This window comes from Chenopodium quinoa, unplaced genomic scaffold, assembly GCF_001683475.1.
Source record: "Chenopodium quinoa cultivar QQ74 unplaced genomic scaffold, ASM168347v1, whole genome shotgun sequence".
Classification (NCBI taxonomy): Eukaryota; Viridiplantae; Streptophyta; class Magnoliopsida; order Caryophyllales; family Amaranthaceae; genus Chenopodium; species Chenopodium quinoa.
The window spans coordinates 5,092,971-5,114,515 of NW_018745003.1; the positions used below are offsets into that span (position 1 = coordinate 5,092,971).

At 36.1% G+C, this 21,545-nt stretch overlaps 2 protein-coding genes across 6 annotated transcripts; both read left to right on the forward strand.

The window, feature by feature from the left end:
• Nucleotides 1-382: 382 nt before the first annotated feature.
• Nucleotides 383-10,746, forward strand: LOC110708067 (cell wall protein IFF7-like). 5 transcript variants are annotated; one of them, XM_021886170.1, is made up of 16 exons: nucleotides 383-614; nucleotides 2,393-2,522; nucleotides 2,641-2,758; nucleotides 4,245-4,325; nucleotides 5,610-5,728; nucleotides 5,829-5,900; nucleotides 6,520-6,687; nucleotides 6,940-7,009; nucleotides 7,113-7,285; nucleotides 7,517-7,681; nucleotides 7,770-7,841; nucleotides 7,915-8,044; nucleotides 8,139-8,537; nucleotides 9,283-9,698; nucleotides 9,770-9,844; nucleotides 10,116-10,746. In XM_021886170.1, exons 2-16 carry the CDS (start codon nucleotides 2,403-2,405, stop codon nucleotides 10,122-10,124), a joined length of 2,187 nt encoding a protein of 728 aa, XP_021741862.1. In that variant the 5' UTR covers nucleotides 383-614; nucleotides 2,393-2,402; the 3' UTR covers nucleotides 10,125-10,746. The 5 variants fall into 5 exon arrangements, with proteins under 5 accessions (XP_021741862.1, XP_021741863.1, XP_021741860.1 ...); XM_021886171.1 differs by having other exon boundaries at nucleotides 4,254-4,325; nucleotides 8,136-8,537; XM_021886168.1 differs by having other exon boundaries at nucleotides 384-614; nucleotides 8,136-8,537.
• Nucleotides 10,747-12,115: 1,369 nt separating this feature from the next.
• LOC110708069 (40S ribosomal protein S11-like) lies at nucleotides 12,116-18,850 on the forward strand. The gene is made up of 6 exons (XM_021886173.1): nucleotides 12,116-12,273; nucleotides 12,380-12,420; nucleotides 12,506-12,606; nucleotides 17,838-17,982; nucleotides 18,326-18,415; nucleotides 18,518-18,850. The coding sequence occupies exons 1-6, from the start codon at nucleotides 12,262-12,264 to the stop codon at nucleotides 18,606-18,608; spliced, it is 480 nt and encodes a 159-aa protein (XP_021741865.1). The 5' UTR covers nucleotides 12,116-12,261; the 3' UTR covers nucleotides 18,609-18,850.
• The last annotated feature ends 2,695 nt before the right edge of the window (nucleotides 18,851-21,545 follow it).

Consider the following 21,545-nt stretch of genomic DNA (forward strand, 5'->3'; position numbering starts at 1 on the left):
TTTTGGTCAACAAAAATCAAACGATATCATTATCTTCATTTACATGATATAAATTGGTTAAAAATCAATTATATCTTATAGAAATCAATTGCAATAAGTAAAAATCAATAAAAAAAATAATAATTCTGATTTGGTAAACAATAAACTGAAGTAAACGATGGCCAATGATTGGCAAACACCCTTATAAACAACCCACTATTATTTGTCGATACTCTTATCTTGTTTTGTTTAACTTTTTTGATTTATGATAAAACAATTAAATACATTAAGCTAAATTCAATGAAAATAAGTGTATTTAGACAATTACAAACACAATATATTATCTATCGAGACGGAAATGCATTTCCCTCTTTATTCGCCTTAAAACTTTTTTATTTTTATTTTTAAACAAACAGGGCGAGAAATTATTTATTGCTTTGAGAAAACAAGTCCAAACAAACAAGTTCATCACTACCATTTGTGTCCCACCTAAAAACTTTTCTATTTGATCTGTAAGAGATTTGATCTCTTTTGCCACGCTTACGCCAGATAAGCGTCTTCTGTGAAGGGATTCTCCTGCTGCTACTTCCCGACTTCCAGCTTTAGGAAAGAGAGAGAATTACACATCAATCAAGGTTTTTTCTTTATTTTCATTTCTTTTTTGTATTCTTCAATTTGGTTTTTTAGGTTTGTTTTTGCACTTCTTGATTGATTTCTTTATTTTTTTTTATGTAATATTCTTGGTAAAGTTTGTGGGTTGTAATATGGTCATTATGATTGCTGTCAATTTTATGTTATTCGGGAGTATAAGCTGTGATTTTTTGTGGGTTCGGATTTTATATGGGGTTTTTGTTGATTGATCCTGAAAAGACCTAATCTTGATTTTGCCACCTTTATTTTTGTTATTGGGTGTAGATTATAAGTGTGAAATTCAATTTAATTTTGGTTCTTGCATTGAATTGCGGGTTCTTGTTATCAGTTTTTACTCTGGTTAGTGTGATTTTGATATGGGGTGGTGGTAGGAGTGGCACCAGAAATAGGGTTTCTGAAATGATATGATTTGATTTAGTGTTCAGTGTTTATGTTGGTGTTTGAATGATTGAGCTAATCCTCAGGTTGCATATATCTTGACAATGTGATTTAAGTGATTGTTTTGTGCTGATTGAGAATCCTTGTTCATTATAAGAGCGCTGCCCTGCCACCGGCTTTGTTGTGGCTTATTTGGGGGTGGAGGATGATAGAATTATGCTGGACTGAATTATTTTGGTGATTAGCAATTATGATTTTCCTCAGATATTGTTACTGGCATGCCATTTCCAATGGCTGCTTACCATTCCTTTCGTCTTAGCTCAATATGATGTATTATTTGATTCAATGAGTGATTGATTGCGCATTACTTATAGGCTTTACTTTTTAAGTTTATGCATTCCGATGTCATGTAAATTTTGTTTTCTGCTATGTGCTGGACTGTATCACATGAATACATTACAAAAACGAGTATATTGAGGAGAGGGTTTATCAATATTGGGTTTGGTGTATATTGGGATTGGTAGTGGGAGCAGAATTAGGATTGTGCTGTGGTTGTAAAATTGATTTCTGTGTTTTGCATAAAGATGATCTCCTGTTTTTGTCTTGACTACCTCCTTGCATAGGTCACACTATAACTATGGTTTAAACTATTAACGTAGTGAGTGTGTATTTCATTTATTAGTGGCGTTCATGTACATTTTGATTGTATGAATGAGCCACAAAGACAATTCAAGTTACTTGTATAAAGTTGCATACATTTGATTATTTGAGTGCTTGTTTTGTGTTAGTTGAGGATTGATAATCATATACATCTTTTTATTTATTTTATTTTTTAAGGTTAAACCATATACCTGTTTGATAACACTTAATTTGATTTAAATTGATCTTTCAATATTGGTTGTACTAGTAGATAATTCGATACATGTTTCCTTATTACTATTGGGTTTGATTTTCTCCTGCTTTGCTATTCAAGAGAAGAGAAGCTACATGAATAGAATCTACTTAGTCTTATCTCTGCTGAATTATTCATTGACATTGCCACTTTAGTTGCTAATTGTACTCTTGCTACAGAAGCAATCATTGTGACTTTAGTTGTCCACTATATTGTACCATATGAGAAAGGGTTATATAATTGAGTGTCTGTGCTTCTGGGAACTTGGTATCTGCCTTACTTGGAATGGCAGAGGAACTTTGTTGTTCACTTAGGGTTTTTTTTTTTTTTTTTTTTTTTTTTTTTTTTTTTTTTTTTTTTTTTTTTTTTTCGAGGGGGGGGGGGGGTTATGTAGGGAGGTTTAAGTGGTATATGTTTTGAGATCATTGTACCGTACATTCGCTATATATCTGGTTTATTCTGCTAATTTCATTTTTGACATGTTTGTTGTAGTTTGTCAAGGATGGCACACAGTGCTAATGAGGTGTCAGGGATGGATGAATTTGGTAGTTCTGGGACCATTATAGAGATCAAAATCAAAACAATGGATTCTCAAACATATACCTTGCAGGTGGATAAACAGGTAACTTGATTTTGATTGCTTCTATTGATTGCTTCATAGCTATTATTTGCTAATTCAACTTTAAGTCACTGTGGTTCTTCATGTCTAACTACTATTTTGGTTTTCTTGTGCTCGTCAGATGCCTGTACCTGCCCTGAAAGAACGTATTGCTTCTGTGACTGGTGTTGTAACGGAGCATCAACGCCTTATATGTCGAGGAAAGGTTCTTAAAGATGATCAGTTGCTATCTGCATATCGTATCCTCTCTCACTGTGGCTTTATTTGTATTTTTATTATCTTTTAGTGTGAAGGTCATTTGCTTCTAAAATCTAATGTATTCTTGGCTTATGCACCTTAGTTTCTGTGATGCCCTGGACATTATCATCAAAAGTAGTGGGCTTTGCTTTTATTGTGGTTTCACACTTAATATTGCTTATTACAGATTATATGCAGACTTCAAATTATTTATGTGGGGAGTTGGGAAACCTTAGGACTCCATATTCCTGTATACTTACAAGCCTTGCAGAGAGAAGGCTTAAGAAATGGGAGGGCAGCATAAGAGAATTAATTACTGATGTACACTGATCAATTTATCATTTGATATGACCAACAATCTCTGTAAATATTAGGATATATACTTCCTCTTTCCTGTGTCCAGCATCTGGAGTATTGAATCTTGTTACTTTGTAAATTGATCTTGATATGTGGGTTTCAATTGGTGATAGCAAGCCTGTATCCGTTGAGTTTATGACCATTTAAGTAGTTGCTAGGCATAAGGCAGGATTTAATTAACAAACTTATCTGAAATGCTTTGGTTAGAGACATGATTAATTCTGGAAAATATATCTCTATCAACTTTTCAACAGATTCATCAAGGCAGATTTTTGTTGCCCTTCCAAATATTTTTCGTTGAGGAGTTGTGCACCACAGCACCAGGGATTGTGGAATTTGCAATTATTATGTTATACAGAGCAAAGTTCTACATTGTCTTCAATTCGGTTGCTTAGGGAGCAGAAGTTATTCAGGACAAGGATCTATTTGTGTCATCTAGCTAAGTCAAATCTTAGTCTTCACGCAGTCACTCTTTCTCAATAAATTATTGCTTCTCATTGTAGGCAAATCAGAAATGTGAATGTGATGTGATCATGACCATATTGTAGTTGAAGGTAATGGTAAGGTATTTTTGGTTTTGATGTTCTCTTTTATGGATAGGAAGTGAAAGGTGATGGAATTTAGATTTCCTGTTTTAGGAAATAGTTTGAATGGCTATACCTTTTAGAGGCGTAATCAGATATAGTTAGCATCTTTTTCTATTTATTTATTGTAAGAAGCCATTCTTCCAAGCATAAGCCTTCATTTCACGTCTAGGAAGATCCTTTGGTTAAAGAGCAAAGTTTTGAAGTATGGTAATCCTTATTTTTAGTTGGTTTCATCACTAGAGTAAACTTAAAGTGCTGTAAGGGTGTCAGTGGTACAACTCATGAGCAAAATGTTCTGGCTAATATCTCAGACAGAACATTTTGCATATTGTAAAACTTCTAAGTTGTACCATTTGATTGTGATGCATTGTTGTGCGGATCTTTGAAGGATGTTATAGCTTATGAGAATGCTAACATGAAAAGAAAGAGGATATGTCTACTTTAAGACATCTAAGTTGGTGAGACTTTTGGGGATAGCCATTGTATAACTCTATTTTTCCTTGCTTAAATGTTTTCATAATCAAGTTTACTTAACTTAAGCTAGATGTGGAAGATGGTCATACTCTGCACATGGTAGTTCGAGAACCAACTGCGTCATCATCTGGGAGCTTACCCACGGATACAGGTTTGATTGCATTAATAATTTGCTTATTTTTTGGCTTCTTTCCCTGTTTCTCATGTCAAAAGGAATATACTATCTTTTAGTTCTCTTTATTTATTTCTTGTTTATGCTGTCGGTGGGAGTGTCGTGATTTCTATCTGTTTATTTCTTACAGTTTTTTTATTCTATTTTTTTTTTTGGGGAAATAATCAATTATCGAACTTTGCTGTGGATAGTTTTACACTTCGTTTGGATACAATTTCAGGAAGGAAGGGGAGGGATTGTTAGATTTGTCACCAATGTAATCATAGTGCAAGTCACCAATGCTATCATAGTACAAGTCACTAAGATGTATCACCAATGTTATCATAGTACAAGTCACCACTGTTATTATAGTACAAGTCACAAAGATGTATCACCAATGTTATCGTAGTACAAGTCACCAATGTATCATGGGGAGAGAGAAAATCATACCTCCACAACCACCACTGTTATCATAGTACAACTAAGATGTATCACAGGGGGAGAGAAAATCACCCCACAAGAACTGTGAGAGAGAGAGAGAGAGAGAGAGAGGGGGGGGTGTTGGTGAGAAAGAGAATGAGGTTTAGCCATGGGTGTGTTCAAAGAGAAAGGTGTGGTGCTGTGGTGAAAGCTGAAGGTAGGACATGTGGTTGTGATATCAATTATTAGGGATATGGCGTGAGGCTAAAGAAGGTTGGGGTTCAATTATTAGGGACATGTGCTTGTGATATCAATAACATGAAAAGTTGTATTACCTAGAAGTATCAATTTCCACAGTATGGAGGTAGTTGCTTACCTTGAAACCCCACCTTACCCCCTAGGTAAGTGGACTTCCTGTGTTTAATCAAACAACATCTTGGGCATTACAACTTCCTACAAACTATTGTTTCTTATGCTCAACCAAACAATCACTTAATTGTATGTATATATTGACTAACAGCCTTGTACTGTTGAGAAATGAGCTTTTACTAAGATAGTATTAAAATTACTTTCTTGAGACTATTGGTACTTAATTTATTGTAATTCCTTCGTGTTTTCCTCTGTGAAGCATATAAAAAAAATTCAGCTGTAAATTTCTACTATGAATCTTTGATTTAAGATATCAATACTTGTTATCACTTGATGTTAATTTTCAAACGGGATTCTTCGCATGACGAATTCTATTTGCTTGCCTTATGGGTTATGCTCCTTTGTCTTGCTATTGATGCGCAAGATGTACTGTTTGATTTCTGTTACTCTAATAAGAGACTATTATAACATAATTTTAATGAATTTTTTTTGCAGCCGTTGATCAATCTTCAAGTGGTAATCATGGTCAATATTATCAAGTTGCTCCTGGTATTGTTGTTGAAACTTTCAATATGCCTGGACAAGGGGACAGAGTGCTTCCAGATGTTAATAGGGTAAGGCTATGCTCTATTGAGACTTGGTTATTTCACTCTCATGATATGTGCTGTCTGACCATTTCTGCCCCTCTTGAATTTATTTGTTATTTTTATGTAGATTATATCAGCTGTTCTTGGTTCTATAGGCATTACGAATCCTGAAAATGGCTATGTAGGAACTGGTATCAGGGTAAGATTTTCTGGGTTTAAGATCCAAAGCCTTTTAAAAATGTGTAACATCTGTACATGGTATTAATATGAGTAGTCAAGCCATGTTAAGGAAAAGAGTTATTAATGTTTTCAAAATGATAGAAGACCATACCAAATGCGGTGTGGCTTTCTTTGATGGGTGAACTGCCAAAGACTAGAAGGGTGAAGTATTACTGTATTAAAGGAGGAAAATTGGGTCTTTGATTATAATGTTTCTTTCTCTTTATCAATCCCTCCGTCCCATTAAGCTGGTAACAGTGTAGGAGGGAAAAATATAGGAGGAACCTTCGTGTTGCATTTTCTATCATCAATTGTGTAGTTCACCCATTTTAAAAGAATTTATTTATTTGTCAAAGAAAATTATATTCAGCAGACATTATTTCCTCCTACAATCCATTAAACTAAAAATTGGCATGTGCACTTACTTTCCTATTATATATTATTCAAGTTTATGATTGTTAACAAACATTAAAACTCATATTAGCTGAGAATAATAAAATTGACCGACTTACCGAGATAGGTAGAGTACTGTTTTTTTATCTTGTGTTGTGCACATGTGTACTCTCCTTGTTTTATCAAATTTGGCTTTGTTCATGCAGGGCCCTGTTGGTGATAGACCTAGAGAGACTCCTATTCTTGATGGCACTGCTGATACAACCCTTACACCACCTGAACAATTTGGGATGAGAAGCTCCAATGACGGATCCAGACTTCATAATGCTTTCGGGATCCCTGTGGGCTTATCATTTGGGTCCCTACAGGCCCCGGTACCCTTGCTTAATCTTTTGTCAACTGTGGCTTAAATATGTCTCGAGTTAAGATTGCTTATATCTTGAGTGCTGCGGACCTTGTTGGCAGTGTGATACTTACTCTTCCTTGTTGCTGTACTCCAGCTGACATCTGGATCCCTCTACACTGTTGATACCATCAAACTTGTTCTTGCTTTATACGGAACTCGTTATTTTTTTTTTTTCTTTTTTTTTTTTTTTCCTTACTTGCCATGTTTCTTGGGTATGCAGGTAATCCCTGATTCTCTTGCGACATTATCACAGTATTTAAGTCATATGAGACAGGAATTTACGGACAGTGGTTAGTTCTCATTTTTATGTGTCATCTAAATATTAATTAATTTTGAGTTGCTTATTTTATTTCTAGGCTAATTTATAATGTAATCTCCAAATTATCCCAACAGGAAGGGTTGGTGAAACTGACAGTGGGATTTCTTGTCATGAGAATGAAGGTGGATCCAGTTCCTTGCCACAATCAGAGAATGTGATAGAAGGACTTCCTTCTCCGACGTCGTTGGCGAGATTGTTGTCTGCTACCAGGCAGATGCTCAATGAACAAGTGGAAGAATGTTTGCTTGTATGTTCTATCAAATCATCTGTCAAGAAGTATTTATATGTTTAGCACAGTCAAGTGCGTCTGTGACCAAACTGAGTGACGATTGTCATTCTCACAGTTGCTAAAATTTTGTGATGTTAAAATTTTGTTGCACTCGTTTCTTTTGGTACTCAGAACTAGGTGAAGATTTTTATTGCTCCAGTTACATTTTTGAGTTTTTATTACAATGCAAAGTTTAAAATTGGTCCGCAGCAACTTGGAAGGCAGCTCGAAAATCAGGAAAATATGACAGATCCAGGGGCCAGGGTTACTGCTCAATCAGGCGCATTGAGAAATGGAATCCTTCTACAGAATCTAGGTGCATACTTTCTTGAGCTTGGTCGTACTGTCACAACACTGAGACTCGGCAGATCACCTGTGAGTCATGACTTCCTATCTTCTGCAGATTCTATGTCCCGTTTGTCCCATTATTGAATGTGTCCTCTTGATATGTGCTTGTTTGCAGTCAGAAGCTGTAGTCAATGCTGGCCCTGCAGTTTTTGTTTCTTCATCTGGGCCTAATCCACTTATGGTTCAGGTACTCTCTAATCACCTACAGGTTTCTGTGTCCATATATCTAAACATTTTTCTGACTAAATAGCTTTTTACAGCCTCTCCCATTCCAGCCTGGAGCAAGTTTTGGTACCCCTGTTTCAGGAACCTCACAATCTGGCTCTGGTTTGATTAATGGAGTCAGTACTGGTTTTGTTCCTAGACGCATAGATATACAAATACGAAGAGGTTTGTCACATTTCTTTTTATTTGTTTTTCTTGTGCATGTGAATTCTGTGCATTATCTTTCAGTATTACTAATTAATGTTTCATATGCCAGTAGGCTCATCGACTTATCAAAATGAACCTGCTGGTAATCAGCAATCTTCAGGTCAAAGGAACTCTACGACTAATAACATTGGAGAAGCACCAATCAACCAATCTTCTACTGGGACCTCTGCCACCCCATCTTCAAATAGTGGGCCAGCTGTTCGTATTTTACCTTTTAGGACAATGATGGCTGCTGCTCCTGATTTGAATCACTCACCTCAAGACGCTTCTGGTGGTTCTGTAGGATTATTATATCCTGTTCTCGGAAGGTATTCACCCTCTGGGAATTTGAGCAGTCGAGCAGGAAATCAAGTGTCCAATGAACATAACTCTAGTGGCGTCCAGACACAGCCGCTTAGCAGTCTTGACTCTGCAACCTTGCAGCAAAATATTGAAGTTCCTGCTGGGATTGGTAATTAGAAATCATTTTTTTTTTCATTACTCTGGCTTCAATTTTATACAGTCTGCTAGTAGAAGTATGCCAGTATGCACATGGCAGCCAGTTGTAAGTCTTGTAACATTGTGTCGGGAGGGGGGTATGCACAACATAAATTTAATTATAAAAAGTTTTTTTCTAGGATACGGGGACAATGAGCATGCTGGGGTGGGGTAGAGGATAGAGGCAGAGGCGGAACTTCTTAAGGGTGGACAGGGGCTGGCGCCCGGTCCTGTTTTTCTTTACATTTACAAATTTAGTGCTTTTAATAGTTTATCGTTTAGATTTTTTTCCTTCCCATGGTGGTATAATTTCTTTAGTATGTCTCTTGATGTGTGCTTGGAGTATTTGAAAACTGGCTGACGCTGGCATTCTACTACCCCTGTTTTAAATTAATAGGTTACATTTGATCTTGATGTGGAAACCTTGTTAACATTGAATTTGTATAACTTTATAATAATTATTATTTAAAAAAAAAAATCATGCTACACGATAAATATAATACAATGAGGGATACTTTGATTGAATAAGCATATGGGATATGCAGCTAGCTTTTGCTACGAAAGATGTGCAAATTGGATTCTCCATGGAATGGGTGGTTGTTACTGCATTAATGTACTATATGACGTAGGATCAAATATTACTTGGTGGATCCTCTTATTTGTCCTTGTGATCTTGTTAATGAGCTCATTTATGTTGCCCTTTTGTGTTCTTTGAGCAGGTAGGGCTCCAGCTTCCATGCCTTCCAGTGCCGGATTAAGGGAGTCAATTTCGTCTCGCACCATTGATATCAACATTCTGTCTGCCGGAGGAATTCAAAGCGATCAGAATTCTGAGGGTCAGATTCCTCCAGGTATTCTTCAGTTTCTGAGAGGACTCTTCCCTGGCGGTGAGTTTCAGGTAGAAAGCGTCACCTCACAGGGAGTAGGTATGGGATCTGTTACTGAGCAAGAAAGGACTAGCAGTGCGGGTGCACAGGAAGCAGAACCTACAGCAACTGAGGAAGGAATATTTTTGTCTAGGATGCTTGAACAGATTATGCCTATGATTTCACAGAACTCTGGAACAGTGCAAAATGTTTCTTCCTCGGGGGCAGATGCTTCTCATCACGGAAACGGCTCCACTTCTTCAACTGCAGTGAGCATTCGCTCTCTTGTGATTCTAGTTCTTACCTGTAAATGTTGCTAATTAACATTATTGTATTGCAGGCAGAGGATCATGAAGTTGGAACATCACGGCGGGAAGCTGATGATAATCCTGGTCCCAACCCCAAGCGCCGAAAGGTGATACTTACAAATTTCTGTAATTTGAATTTTGATTCCATAGTTTGAAAGGGCTTAGCTTCTCTTTATGATCATTGGATGACTAATGAAGATTGCGGATTATATTTCAAATCTTGTCTTCCTTCTTGTGGAGATTCCTACTATACTTAGAGTTAACACACTTGCTGACTTGCACACACTTTCACACTCACTACAATGGGAATGACCACTGTTTCATCAGCACCCAGAAGTAACATAATTACCTTTTTTCTTAATCTTTTTCTTGATGCAGACGGAATGATCTTACTCGAGGAAGTCTTTTTAAGTCATAAGATGCGTAAAGATGGAGTGGAAGGGGTCAGCCTTGTTGAGCAGTACTAGAGAGCAAGGAATCACATTCGAGTTCTTGAAGTGATAAACTTCATCAGAGGCAAGCACAATGTTGGCTATGCTGGTTAAATTTTGGTTTTTGCCTTTGAACAATTTAGGCACCCGAAGAGAGGTTCATCTTTTTCCTATTTTATTTTTATAATTTTCTCTTATGGCACCATTTGTACATGCAATGCACAGATTATATACAGATATACATCTTTCACTCTCTAAAATCTATCTTTGAGGTAATTCAACGCAATTTCTACACCATTATCAGCTCATGGATCAATGATGGTTAATGATATTTAGCTTCATTCGGCAACTCATTGCAAGTTTACTTTTTTTTTTTTTTTTTTTTTTTTTTTTTGTATTTTACTCTGTTGCTAGAGGTTTACAATTTTGTGTGGGATCTTCATTTAGAGGATTTGATCTGCTAGCATTCAGATGTGTTGATGAATTATGTTAATCTTTAGCATTCTAATATTTATCTTGATTTTTTATTGCAATGCCACTGTATGACTGATTTTATCAGTGGTGAATTCTTATAATCATCCTGCCTGGCCAGCGACACCAATCATATTCTTGCTTGTATATTAAGTAGGAAAGTGTAGGTGCTACTCGAAATTTACAGTGGTTATTCTGATGATTTTGTTCTCTTTTCTTGTAAAGAGTGGCACCTGGGACTTGATCTGCCAGTCTCAATATAATCCTTGTAAATGCTCGTTGGACAAATTCACACAACAATGATTTGTTGTTTGGTCGGAAAAACATAGGAAGCTACACAAATTCACATCAAAGATGATTTTTGTTTCGTTTAGAAAAAAAGAGAGAGTTACAATTCATGGATCATATAAATCTCGAAAATATACGAGAAGATGATTAAGATTGAAATGGCCTTACTTGCGCCTTGCTTGCTAGGGGCTGCTTGCTTGTTCTCCTGAGTCCTGACATGCAATGTTAGGACTTGGGAATGGACATCACACAATTGTAAATTTGTAAGCCATTGTCAGCCAGCTATATCGATAGTGGAGAGTAAGATGTGTTATTTGATTATTTTTTAATATTTATTATTAGTATTGTTATTGTTACTCCGTCTTGTTTTCTTCAAGGAATAGTCCCACTTATTTATCTCAAGAGGTTGGGTACTCCCCATGGATCCCATGAGACCCCGAGTGACCATTTAGGTAAATGGAATCGTTTCTAATACGATAGAATTTTAAAAATAGTCTTTAAATTGAAAACAACACATTCCTAGGACTTATTAAAGCAGTTGGTAAATATCTGTGGTTCCAAACTAATTTTATGAACCTGAGGAACACCTCACGTGGTCATTTTATTTTTGGAAATTTTTTCGAAATCAGTCCGAAAGTGTGGACTATACCCTTCGATTTTGAATAATTTTCGACTTTTTCAGGGTTGGAAGGGAAAAAGATTGTATATTTTCCCATAGACCATATGAGACCTTTAGAGGCCAAAAAATATAGTTAGAACTTAGAACCATGTCTTGCACTTCTTGACTACCAATGCGATAGAATTTGATTCACAAAATTGAATCGAAAGCAAACTTTTATGACCCTTAAGTACACCCTATGCATTAATTTTATTTTTGGAAATACCGTTTAAAATTATTTCGAAAGCTTGGAATATAACCTTTAATTTTGAACAATTTTAACTTTTTCTGTCACGACAACTAAACAAGTCGGCATGTTTCATACGAACCTTACAAAGAGCCTAGGAGGCCACTTGGGGGGTTAAAAACATCTCATGCATATCTCGATTCTCAACTAACAATAATACAACCTTTTTTAACGTCTTCTCGTAAGACCGTAACCTAATTTATCTAAAAATACAACAAACCTGTGAAAAAAAAAAATCATCATCCCTCAATGTTAGAAGTTGGTCCATGTTTAAAGTTGTTGGGCTTATTTCAAAGTGATTGGAACCAATTAAAATCCAACTAGGGTTTAAGCCACTTCATCTTCTTTCTTCTCTCCTTCTTTCTCACTCTCTCTCCTCTGCGGCGCCTCCATTGCTTCCTCTGAACCTCATCTTACAACCACTCAATCATGGCGGAACAGGTACTAATTCTATCTAATTACTTCGATTAATTGAATTTCGATCTAGTTATCAATATTCTTACTATTTTTAGTTTTATTAATTTACATTTCGCTATTTATAAAACAGACCGAGAAGGCCTTTTTGAAGCAGCCTAAAGTGTTTCTGAGGTAATCTTCAAACTCTGTAAAGTGCTAAATTTGTTGATTGATTAAGTTATATTATTTGATTTTAATAATTTTATGGAATATGCAGCTCGAAGAAAACAGGAAAGGGAAAGCGACCTGGGAAAGGAGGAAACAGGTTCTGGAAGAGTATTGGTTTGAGTTTCAAGACTCCCAGAGAAGCTATTGAAGGTTCTTTCTTTTCCTTTTATTTGGTTGAGTTTAAGTATGTTAAAATGAAGTGAATATGTTAGTTTTTCTGTAAAAAGGTTTTAATTTCTGCTTCTTGTGATTGGGGTTTTTGTGGGTGTTTCTGAGATTAATGAAAACCTTCAAATTTTAGGCTGAAGTGGTATTATAGATGCAATATGCTGTATGTTCTCGTGTGATGGATTTCTATACATTATCTAGGCTGTCATAACTGTTACTGATGACTACGAAAACAAGAGATGAGAAAGAAAAATGTAAACTTGATTGTGTTGGATATGCAAATGTCGAAGTAATTCTTATTTTTTTCCATAGAAATAAGTTTGGACATAAATTGCAATGTTTGATTGGGCTCTTTGAAGAGTTATAAGAAAGAATTTTATGAACTTTAATGATGCCGTGAACTCGCCAGTGAGCTGGTCATTATAAAAGGAGGTTCTCAGGTTTTCGGATTGAGTTTTATGATCTTGAGTAGAGTTGGTGTTCATCATAGACGATGTAGGTATTCATGTTGTTGGGGGGGGGGGAATCTGTAAGCACTTTAGTGATGCCCATAGGCTTTGTGCAGCAAGGTTCTACAGAGTTTTACTTTATATTAGTGGTAATTAGCTTGAAGCCTTAAAATGATTTTGAGTGTCACTGTGTTGCATCTGTGAAGGTTGGAGTGTATCCCAGTATCGGGTTTTTATTGTGAATTTGTGATATTATAACATGTGTTGGTGTAATTTCTGGAATGGATAGAGAAAGCTGATTTACGATTGTTATCTGTATTGTTTGTTGGGGCAATTTGATGTTGAAACACGTTGGATTTTTTTTTTTCTTAACACAACACATAGGCGTCTTTATTTTAGCTTTAGCCATTAAAGCTGCGTATTAGAATTGTTAGTCTTGGTTCTTAGTGACATGGTTGACTGATTGATACTTGAGCATTGTTGTGTCAAGTATGGGCAAACTAGCCATTTATATATGCTTGTGGCATAATTGATCTCTTGTAATCAGTAATCAGATCTTGTGGCTGTTTGACATTTGTCTTGACATGGAGCACTACTTTTTGGGTTTTGGTTTAGACTATTTATAGAAATTTGAGATTTGTTAATTCCTTCTTGATCTTATATATTTTCTTAATCGGTCTAAATTCAATTAAAGATATGATCCCTCATGTGACACATATTTGCGGCTGTTGATTTAATGTAAAGCTATTTATCACCCAATGCTTTTAGGTGGAGCTGGGCATCAATATTGTTGAAATGATGCTTCAATGAACTTTGGAGTCATTGTAATATCTTGCTACTATGTGACGTGATCATGTGAATTCTTCAATGGGCTCTGAAGTGTGATTGTACTATGTTAATGCTATGTTACCTGAATTAAGTATCTTGACCTTTGGGAAGAATTTATAGTTTGATTTATACATGGGAATGATGGGATAATGTTATGGACTGACTTAGGATTTTCTAATTTAAGGACTAATTAAGATATAAAAGCTTGATAATTTAGATTAATAGTGGCAGAATGTGGGTACAAAAGGATAGATTAATAGCTTAAGGCTATCACTCTCTTGATAACTTTAGGTTATCACTCTCCTAGTAACTTGAGGTTACTACTCTCAACATTTTTCCTCATAATTCACCCCATAGCTAATGCATACACTATCCCTTATTTATACTAAGGCTTAGTTAGGAATAAGGGCTACTAACCTAAAAGTACTAAAATTCCCAAACTACCCTTGTTAATGTTAGTCTATTACATTACCGGCCCCCTAAACTTCCACCTTGTCCTCAAGGTGGATAATAATCGGCACTTGATTCTCGGCGACAGCAATGATCTGTCAAGGTTGATGAAGGATGTGAAATTTGGCTTGAATGTATAAGGTTATAAGAGTTGGGTTTCATAGCTGATGTTGGATGGATAGGCCTAGAATTAACAAGCCCAAAAACATGAAGGGTAAGTGGGCCCAATAATTTGCATTGCTTCATCAAATTGAATTGGGTTAGCCTGTAGCTCTTTTCTTTCCATATATGCACGTAGCACTAGCTGCCCATTGACCAATTTGCCCTTACTAACCCCATCTTGTATAATTGGCTTCCTCCCCAAGGCATTGAAAATTTCAGTCAACCCTCTGCCAAAAGCATTTCTGCCAAAAGCTGCTCTTTTTGCATACTTCAAGAGGCCACCAATCACCCATTCCTCTTGAATCCTTTCTCTTGCTCCACTTCCGGTCAAACCCCCACCGCCGGTAAAACCACCCGCGAATTCTCCACGTTTTTGCTGCGTGTAGCCACCATGACCAACACCGCATCTGCCATGGAAGTTCCTGCGCCATTCCCCACCTTTTTCTCCGGCAAGCCACCCATGTCCACCACCACACCAGCCACACAGACCACCAGATTTTTCGCCTCCACTGTGACCCCCCTCAAATTCGTTGCAAACACCACCAGCAAGACCATGGAACCCACCAAATATCCACCACTCATTCATCCCACCACCTGCAAAGTACCCCAGTCCACTTTCAAACAAGCCACCTCCGACCAAGAGACCACCACCAGTAAACCCATCGGAAAAATCGCCACTCTTTACCCTTTCTTTACCTTGCGGCTCATTGTTCAAATTTGTATGGCCACCAGCAATCCCTTGTTCACACGCCCGACACCAACATCCCGGGCCACCACCTGACCCACTTGCGGCTGACCCGCCTTTCACGAAGTCAGCTCCGTCTCTGTTCAAGCCACCACTAGCGGCGGTCTCACCATCACTCTCAACTTTTCCGGTTAACGCTCCTGAACCACCGCCAGATCCACTACTATTGGCGCCACCCTTCTCAAAAAATCCTCCTATTCCATTGCCTACAAACACCTCAACTTCAGCCCTTTGCACGGTACTAAAATCCACCCAAACTGCACGAGCTTCGCCGCCAAATTCGCTGTTGACTCCACCCGTACCTCCACCGGAAAACCCATCACCGAAATCACCAATCCTTCCACCAGATATATGTTTTCCCGCAAAGCTCTCAAATCCGCAACCCAATTCGCCGTCAAAGTTTCCTGAACAACCATGTCTCCCATCCCGGCCTGCCTCGCATACAACTCCAGTTGGGTTGAGTGTGAAACCCTCTGGTAAAGTGCTCACCCCACTGCCAGATCCACACGCCACCAGGTCTTGCACTTCTTGACTCTTCAGGTGTACTACCTCGCTGCTGAACCAGGGACCACAACAGTAATCGGATTGTGTCGTCGTTGAACGGAACTGGCGGACCAACTGAACCTTCAATATCTGCCACCCATTGAATGGTAGCCACCTGTGTTCACATTCGAACCACTGTAACGCTTCGCCGCAAAGCCCGATGATGGCAACCTTGAGCTTCTCCTTTTCATTCAACTGGAAAAAATGAAAGTAATCCTCCATTTGGAAGATCCAGTCATCTGAGTTTCTTCCATTAAATTCGTGAATTTGAAGCTCCTGCCGGATTCTCTTCTCCTCGGGATCTGAAATTCCTTGCTCCCTTTTAAGGGAAACGTATTTAAATTCCTCATGAATCCATTTCTTCATGAGTCGTTCGCCATCTGTTCCCGCAAACTGCATTTTTTTTTAATTTTATTTTTAAAATGCGGTGGTACGGACTGGTGGTTCCAGTCAACGGCAGCCCACAAGACCGCCTGCTCTGATACCAATTTGTTATGGACTGACTTAGGATTTTCTACTTTAAGGACTAATTAAGATATAAAAGCTTGATAATTTAGATTAATAGTGGCAGAATGTGGGTACAAAAGGATAGATTAATAGCTTAAGGCTATCACTCTCTTGATAACTTTAGGTTATCACTCTCCTAGTAACTTGAGGTTACTACTCTCAACATTTTTCCTCATAATTCACCCCATAGCTAATGCATACACTATCCCTTATTTATACTAAGGCTTAGTTAGGAATAAGGGCTACTAACCTAAAAGTACTAAAATTCCCAAACTACCCTTGTTAATGTTAGTCTATTACAGATAATGTTCTGGTTTGAGGAGATAAGAAGGATGCCAATGGATGCACTTTCGAGAGGTTAAAATTCATGGAGAAGAAGCTTAGATTCAACTCAGTTCCTGATTTGTACACATTTGTTGCTTATCATTGTTGATAGCTTACCAAGCTCTTTAACTTTTTCATCGTAGATAGCAGAGCAAGCTCTTGAACTTTTTTTTATTGTTGATAGAACATCAAGCTCTTTTAAAGAATTATTCAAAGGGAACAATCACTTCCTTGCAGATTTATGGGAAAATCTAATAAGTACTTGAGACTAGGGACATGAGAGCCCTTTCCCCATGTTTAAGGACTGAATGCAAATCTAAAGTTTCCTATACTTGTCGGGCCCAAGTAGATATGTTATGATACAGCTAACTATCAATGTGTTGTGTTGGAGCTTGAGGATTTTTTGTATGTTGGAATCGTTTGGGATTATATGCTGTTCAGGAAAGTTTATTTCAGGAAAGTTTCTGAGGTGTTGGTTAAAGCCCATTGATAAGAAGCTAACGATACCAAGCATATGATGGGGATATTGTGTAAAGTGTTCATGGGAAAGATTATGTGATAGTCAGCGAGATGTTTTTAGGAGTAATGGGAAGGAAAGAAAGCATTATTCCTTCAAACTATATTTTTCTGTAGTTTTATCAAGTTATCTGAAATTCCTTAACTGAGTGTGACCTAAATTTCCTTTTTATAAGATCTTTACGATGAGTAGATCTAGATTATGTTCTTCCCGGCATCTCTAATCATCTGACCTTGTTACCCCTATCCTTTATATTTAACTTAATTTTGTTGTACTGCTTCATTTATATGGAAAATGGGAGAATTCCTACTTTTCTCCCTATAAAAATCAAAGTTGAGCGCAGAAGCTGAGTATAGAGATGGAAACAATTTGAGTTTAGGATCTTAGCTCAATATCATTTTTTATATTTGTGTTAATCCTACAAAAGCTGGTTTTGAGGTGCTCATTCATTGTATATTAAATGAGTTATGGTCATCTTGGGCAAGATACTATGAAATTATTTTAGAAAATGCGTCTGCACTCAGGCGTTGCCTTGCTTTATTTCAACTATATCCTCCAATTATTGTATTGATCAGCACTGTTTCTTTTGTAATTTTCTGCTGACTGGTCTTCCTAAGCCCTGCTTTTTCCCATTGAGTACTGTTAATTGTCATTCATACAACACTGATGTACTGTTGTTCGATGTTAGGAACTTACATTGACAAGAAATGTCCCTTCACCGGCTCTGTTTCAATCAGGGGCCGTATTCTAGCTGGTACTTGCCACAGTGCTAAGATGCAGAGAACCATTATTGTTCGCCGTAACTACCTTCATTACATCAAGAAGTACCAAAGGCAAGTATTAGCTATTTTGTTGTCCTATGTGCTAATGTGTTATACTTCCTCCGTTCTAGTAATAACTGGACTTTTTCACTATTCATCACGCTTATTTGGCCATATATTATGATTTATACGTAAAATAAAATAGTCATGTAGGATCTTGTTAGATTCGTCTCGTAAAATACTTTCACAATATCAACTTTTTGTAATTTTTACTCTTATATAATTATAGATATTTAACATTTAAAATGTATTTGGGATGCGTAATTTCATCCTTGTTGCAATATATGTGGAACAGAGGAAGTATGTGATTGGTAGGTATTCTTATTTTTTTTTTTTGCTGTTATGTTACTTGTAGGTACGAGAAGAGGCATTCGAACATCCCTGCACATGTGTCACCCTGTTTCCGTGTCAAGGAAGGAGACCATGTTATCATTGGTCAATGCAGGTTAGTTACTCTCGGAGCACTTCGTTTGATATTGTGTTATTTGTGTATATTTCCAAACAGATCTCAGTATTTAACTAACATATTGCCCTGATAATTATCCAGGCCTATCTCAAAGACAGTGAGGTTCAATGTGTTGAAGGTGATTCCAGCTGGAGCTGCTGCTGGTGGAAAGAAGGCTTTTGCCGGAATTTAAGGTGTTTTTTTTGGATAGATATTGTGATGTAGCTAGGATCTATCACAGGGCTTGGAAATTAGTATTGTTTGCAGACCCTTGAATTTTGATACTTGAAGCATTTTCATGATTACTGAATACTATATTTCTTTTGTTATAATCATCTTGGGAAATTGTAGTTCAAACATCTTTATGATATCAAATGTTCCGTCTTAGGACCTCCCGCAAGTTTTGGCAATATAATTGCAATGAATTCCTTTCAACTTCTCCCATACCATTAGAAGATAATGGTTATTCATTCTTTTGGGTTTTGATTCAAAATAGCTGAACTCTGAACCAGTTCCCCAAACTGCTGAATTTCCTTTTCTTTTGGTTTGGTTGCTGATTTTTCATCCTTGCCTGCTGTTGCTACATTTGTGTTTGAAGCACCACCGTTCTGTTCTTTGTGCACAAGTTCTGGACCAGAACGGTATTACGAAGAACTCAGTTTAGGAAACTTGCTTGTTGCTGCTACATTTGTGTTTGATGTACTGCGTTCTTTTTGCATGAGCTCTTGACTTAAATAGTATGTAGAACTGAGTTTACAAAACCTAACCTGAACCTATTTGATGTTAGCGTTTGGCTTATAAGCTAGAACTATCGGCAAACCAGCAGATAACTACGAATCAACCAAAATTTTTTTGGTCAATTTGTTTGACAGCTCAAGTAGCTCCAATTTTTTTTTATATAATAGCTGAAATTATGGTTTTCGTAGTGCCGAAGCACTCTAGATCTCATTGGCAATATTTCTCTGATTTGGTAGCTGTTCTTTAGCTGTATGTAAAATAAAATAGAGATGATTGAAGCATTGAATCAAAGAAAGAGTGAATTATTTCATCAGGAGTAGAAGCGAAAGCAAGCTAGTCAGCCACCAACTACAGAGAACAATGGCATCATTTCAACTATCCGTTGCCTGCATTATTACCTTTTGACCATTCCAAGCATAGTTCTTTTTTTTGTTGATAGCCTCACATATATTTTTCTTTAATAAATAAATATTCCACCACTAAAATTAATAATTGTATAAAATTATTGGTCAAAAGTCGTCTTAATTTCTGTTAAATAAATTATTACTAGTATATCTTTATATCCCATTTCATATAATAACAATAAATAATACACCAAGGTACATAGAAGTATTATTATTATGATTATTATAAAGTTGATTGACAAAGTCGTGTTGGATAATACTCGTACTACAACAAGTAAAACTCGTTTTCCACGTTGAAAGATGCTATAAATGCACGGTCCATTTGTGTTTGGCAAAATATCATCCATGCTTTTCCGTTAGTTATAATAAGAGGCCCGTATATGCATAGCGTCATCAAACTTTGATTTTTCATAAATGATTATATATCCATTAATAATCAATGACGAATGCTTCATGACTGGTGATGCATTCATTGCTCATCATATTGGACTAAATATTTGGAGTAAATTAGAATTTTACCCTTTTTCGTATAATAGTAAATAATTAAATTTTATGCATTGAGTATATTGCTATATGTAGATAAGAATGTAAAATTGACAAAACGTTTCATAAACTACTGTTCCTACTTTGAACTTTTAAGGTCAAGTTTTACCAGTTTTGACTTTTAATAACTTAATCGACGATGAGATTACATGATGATGTTAGTCAATCAATTTTTATTTTCTTTGGTTTTCCCATACTATTTACAATAATCTTTCTGGATTGAAACCTCTTTTTAGGAGATATTTCTCTCCCTTAATTTGTTTATTTTTGGTACTCTTATGATCACATACATATACATAAACGTAATTTTTTTTTTTTTGGGTAATGATGTATGTAGCCCTTAAGGCTAGATATAAGCATTAAATATACTTCTTAAAATGGAATTAAGTTGGGAATTCATGACAAATTCACGTGCATATTATCGGTGTGATTATGTTAATCTATCCCTAATATTTCTTTTTTTAGGTTCTTATACATAGCCCTAAGGGTTATGTTTATCAATATTTTTTTTTTTTTTTTTTTTTTTTTTGGTTATAATAGTACTTTTGAAAACTAGCTAGTCAGTAATGATTTGATAATATAAATCATCATAATTTGTTCAAGTTATGGATAAGCTTAATAAAATAGTCTTATACATAGAAAAAAAGTCATTAAATATAGGCGATTAAGTGTATTGTATTAAGAAATAGTGGGAGTATTTTGGAAGTAATTTCAGTAAACAAAAAGTCCATTTTTCTGATGACACTTGTGTAATTTTGATGACTCAATGGAATGGTGCTCTCCATTTGTCAAAGTTTGTGCTTGGGTGGAAAAACATAAAAAGGCAAGCAATACGAGGAATAATACTTCAACTAAAAAAATAAAAACTAATATACGTAGTATAAATAAGTAAAATATATATATATATATATATATATATATATATATATATATATATATATAAAGAAAAAAAACATAAGATTAGAAAAAAGAAAAGGGAATATTTGACGACGTTGATGATGTTTCCACCATATGTGCAAATGTCTTGTTTAAGGACAACACTTGCGCAACAATTGGATGAAGCTCTTTTTCAATATTTGTGGCGCTTAATTAATTATCTTAGTTTAATGTCTTCTATTGTCTATTTCTCACACTAGGGCTAAGTTATATTGGGTGGATATTTTGGGATACCAACTAATACTTCATTTTTCTTGGAAAGCTACTGTTTTGGAAGTGCTAATGAAATATCATGTGTTGCATTTGGTTACATATGCCCCTTTTCTTTTTTAATCCTTTTATTTGGAAGTATTTTGCTCCTTCACCTAATTAATATTTAGACCATTTAATGAAAAGTAAAAGTCTTAAGAGATATATCTTCACAAGATATTTTCAACGGTTTAATACATTAATAGTCATACGTAGAATATATAATTAAATTTGTTTTAAGATTAAATTATTTGTAGACT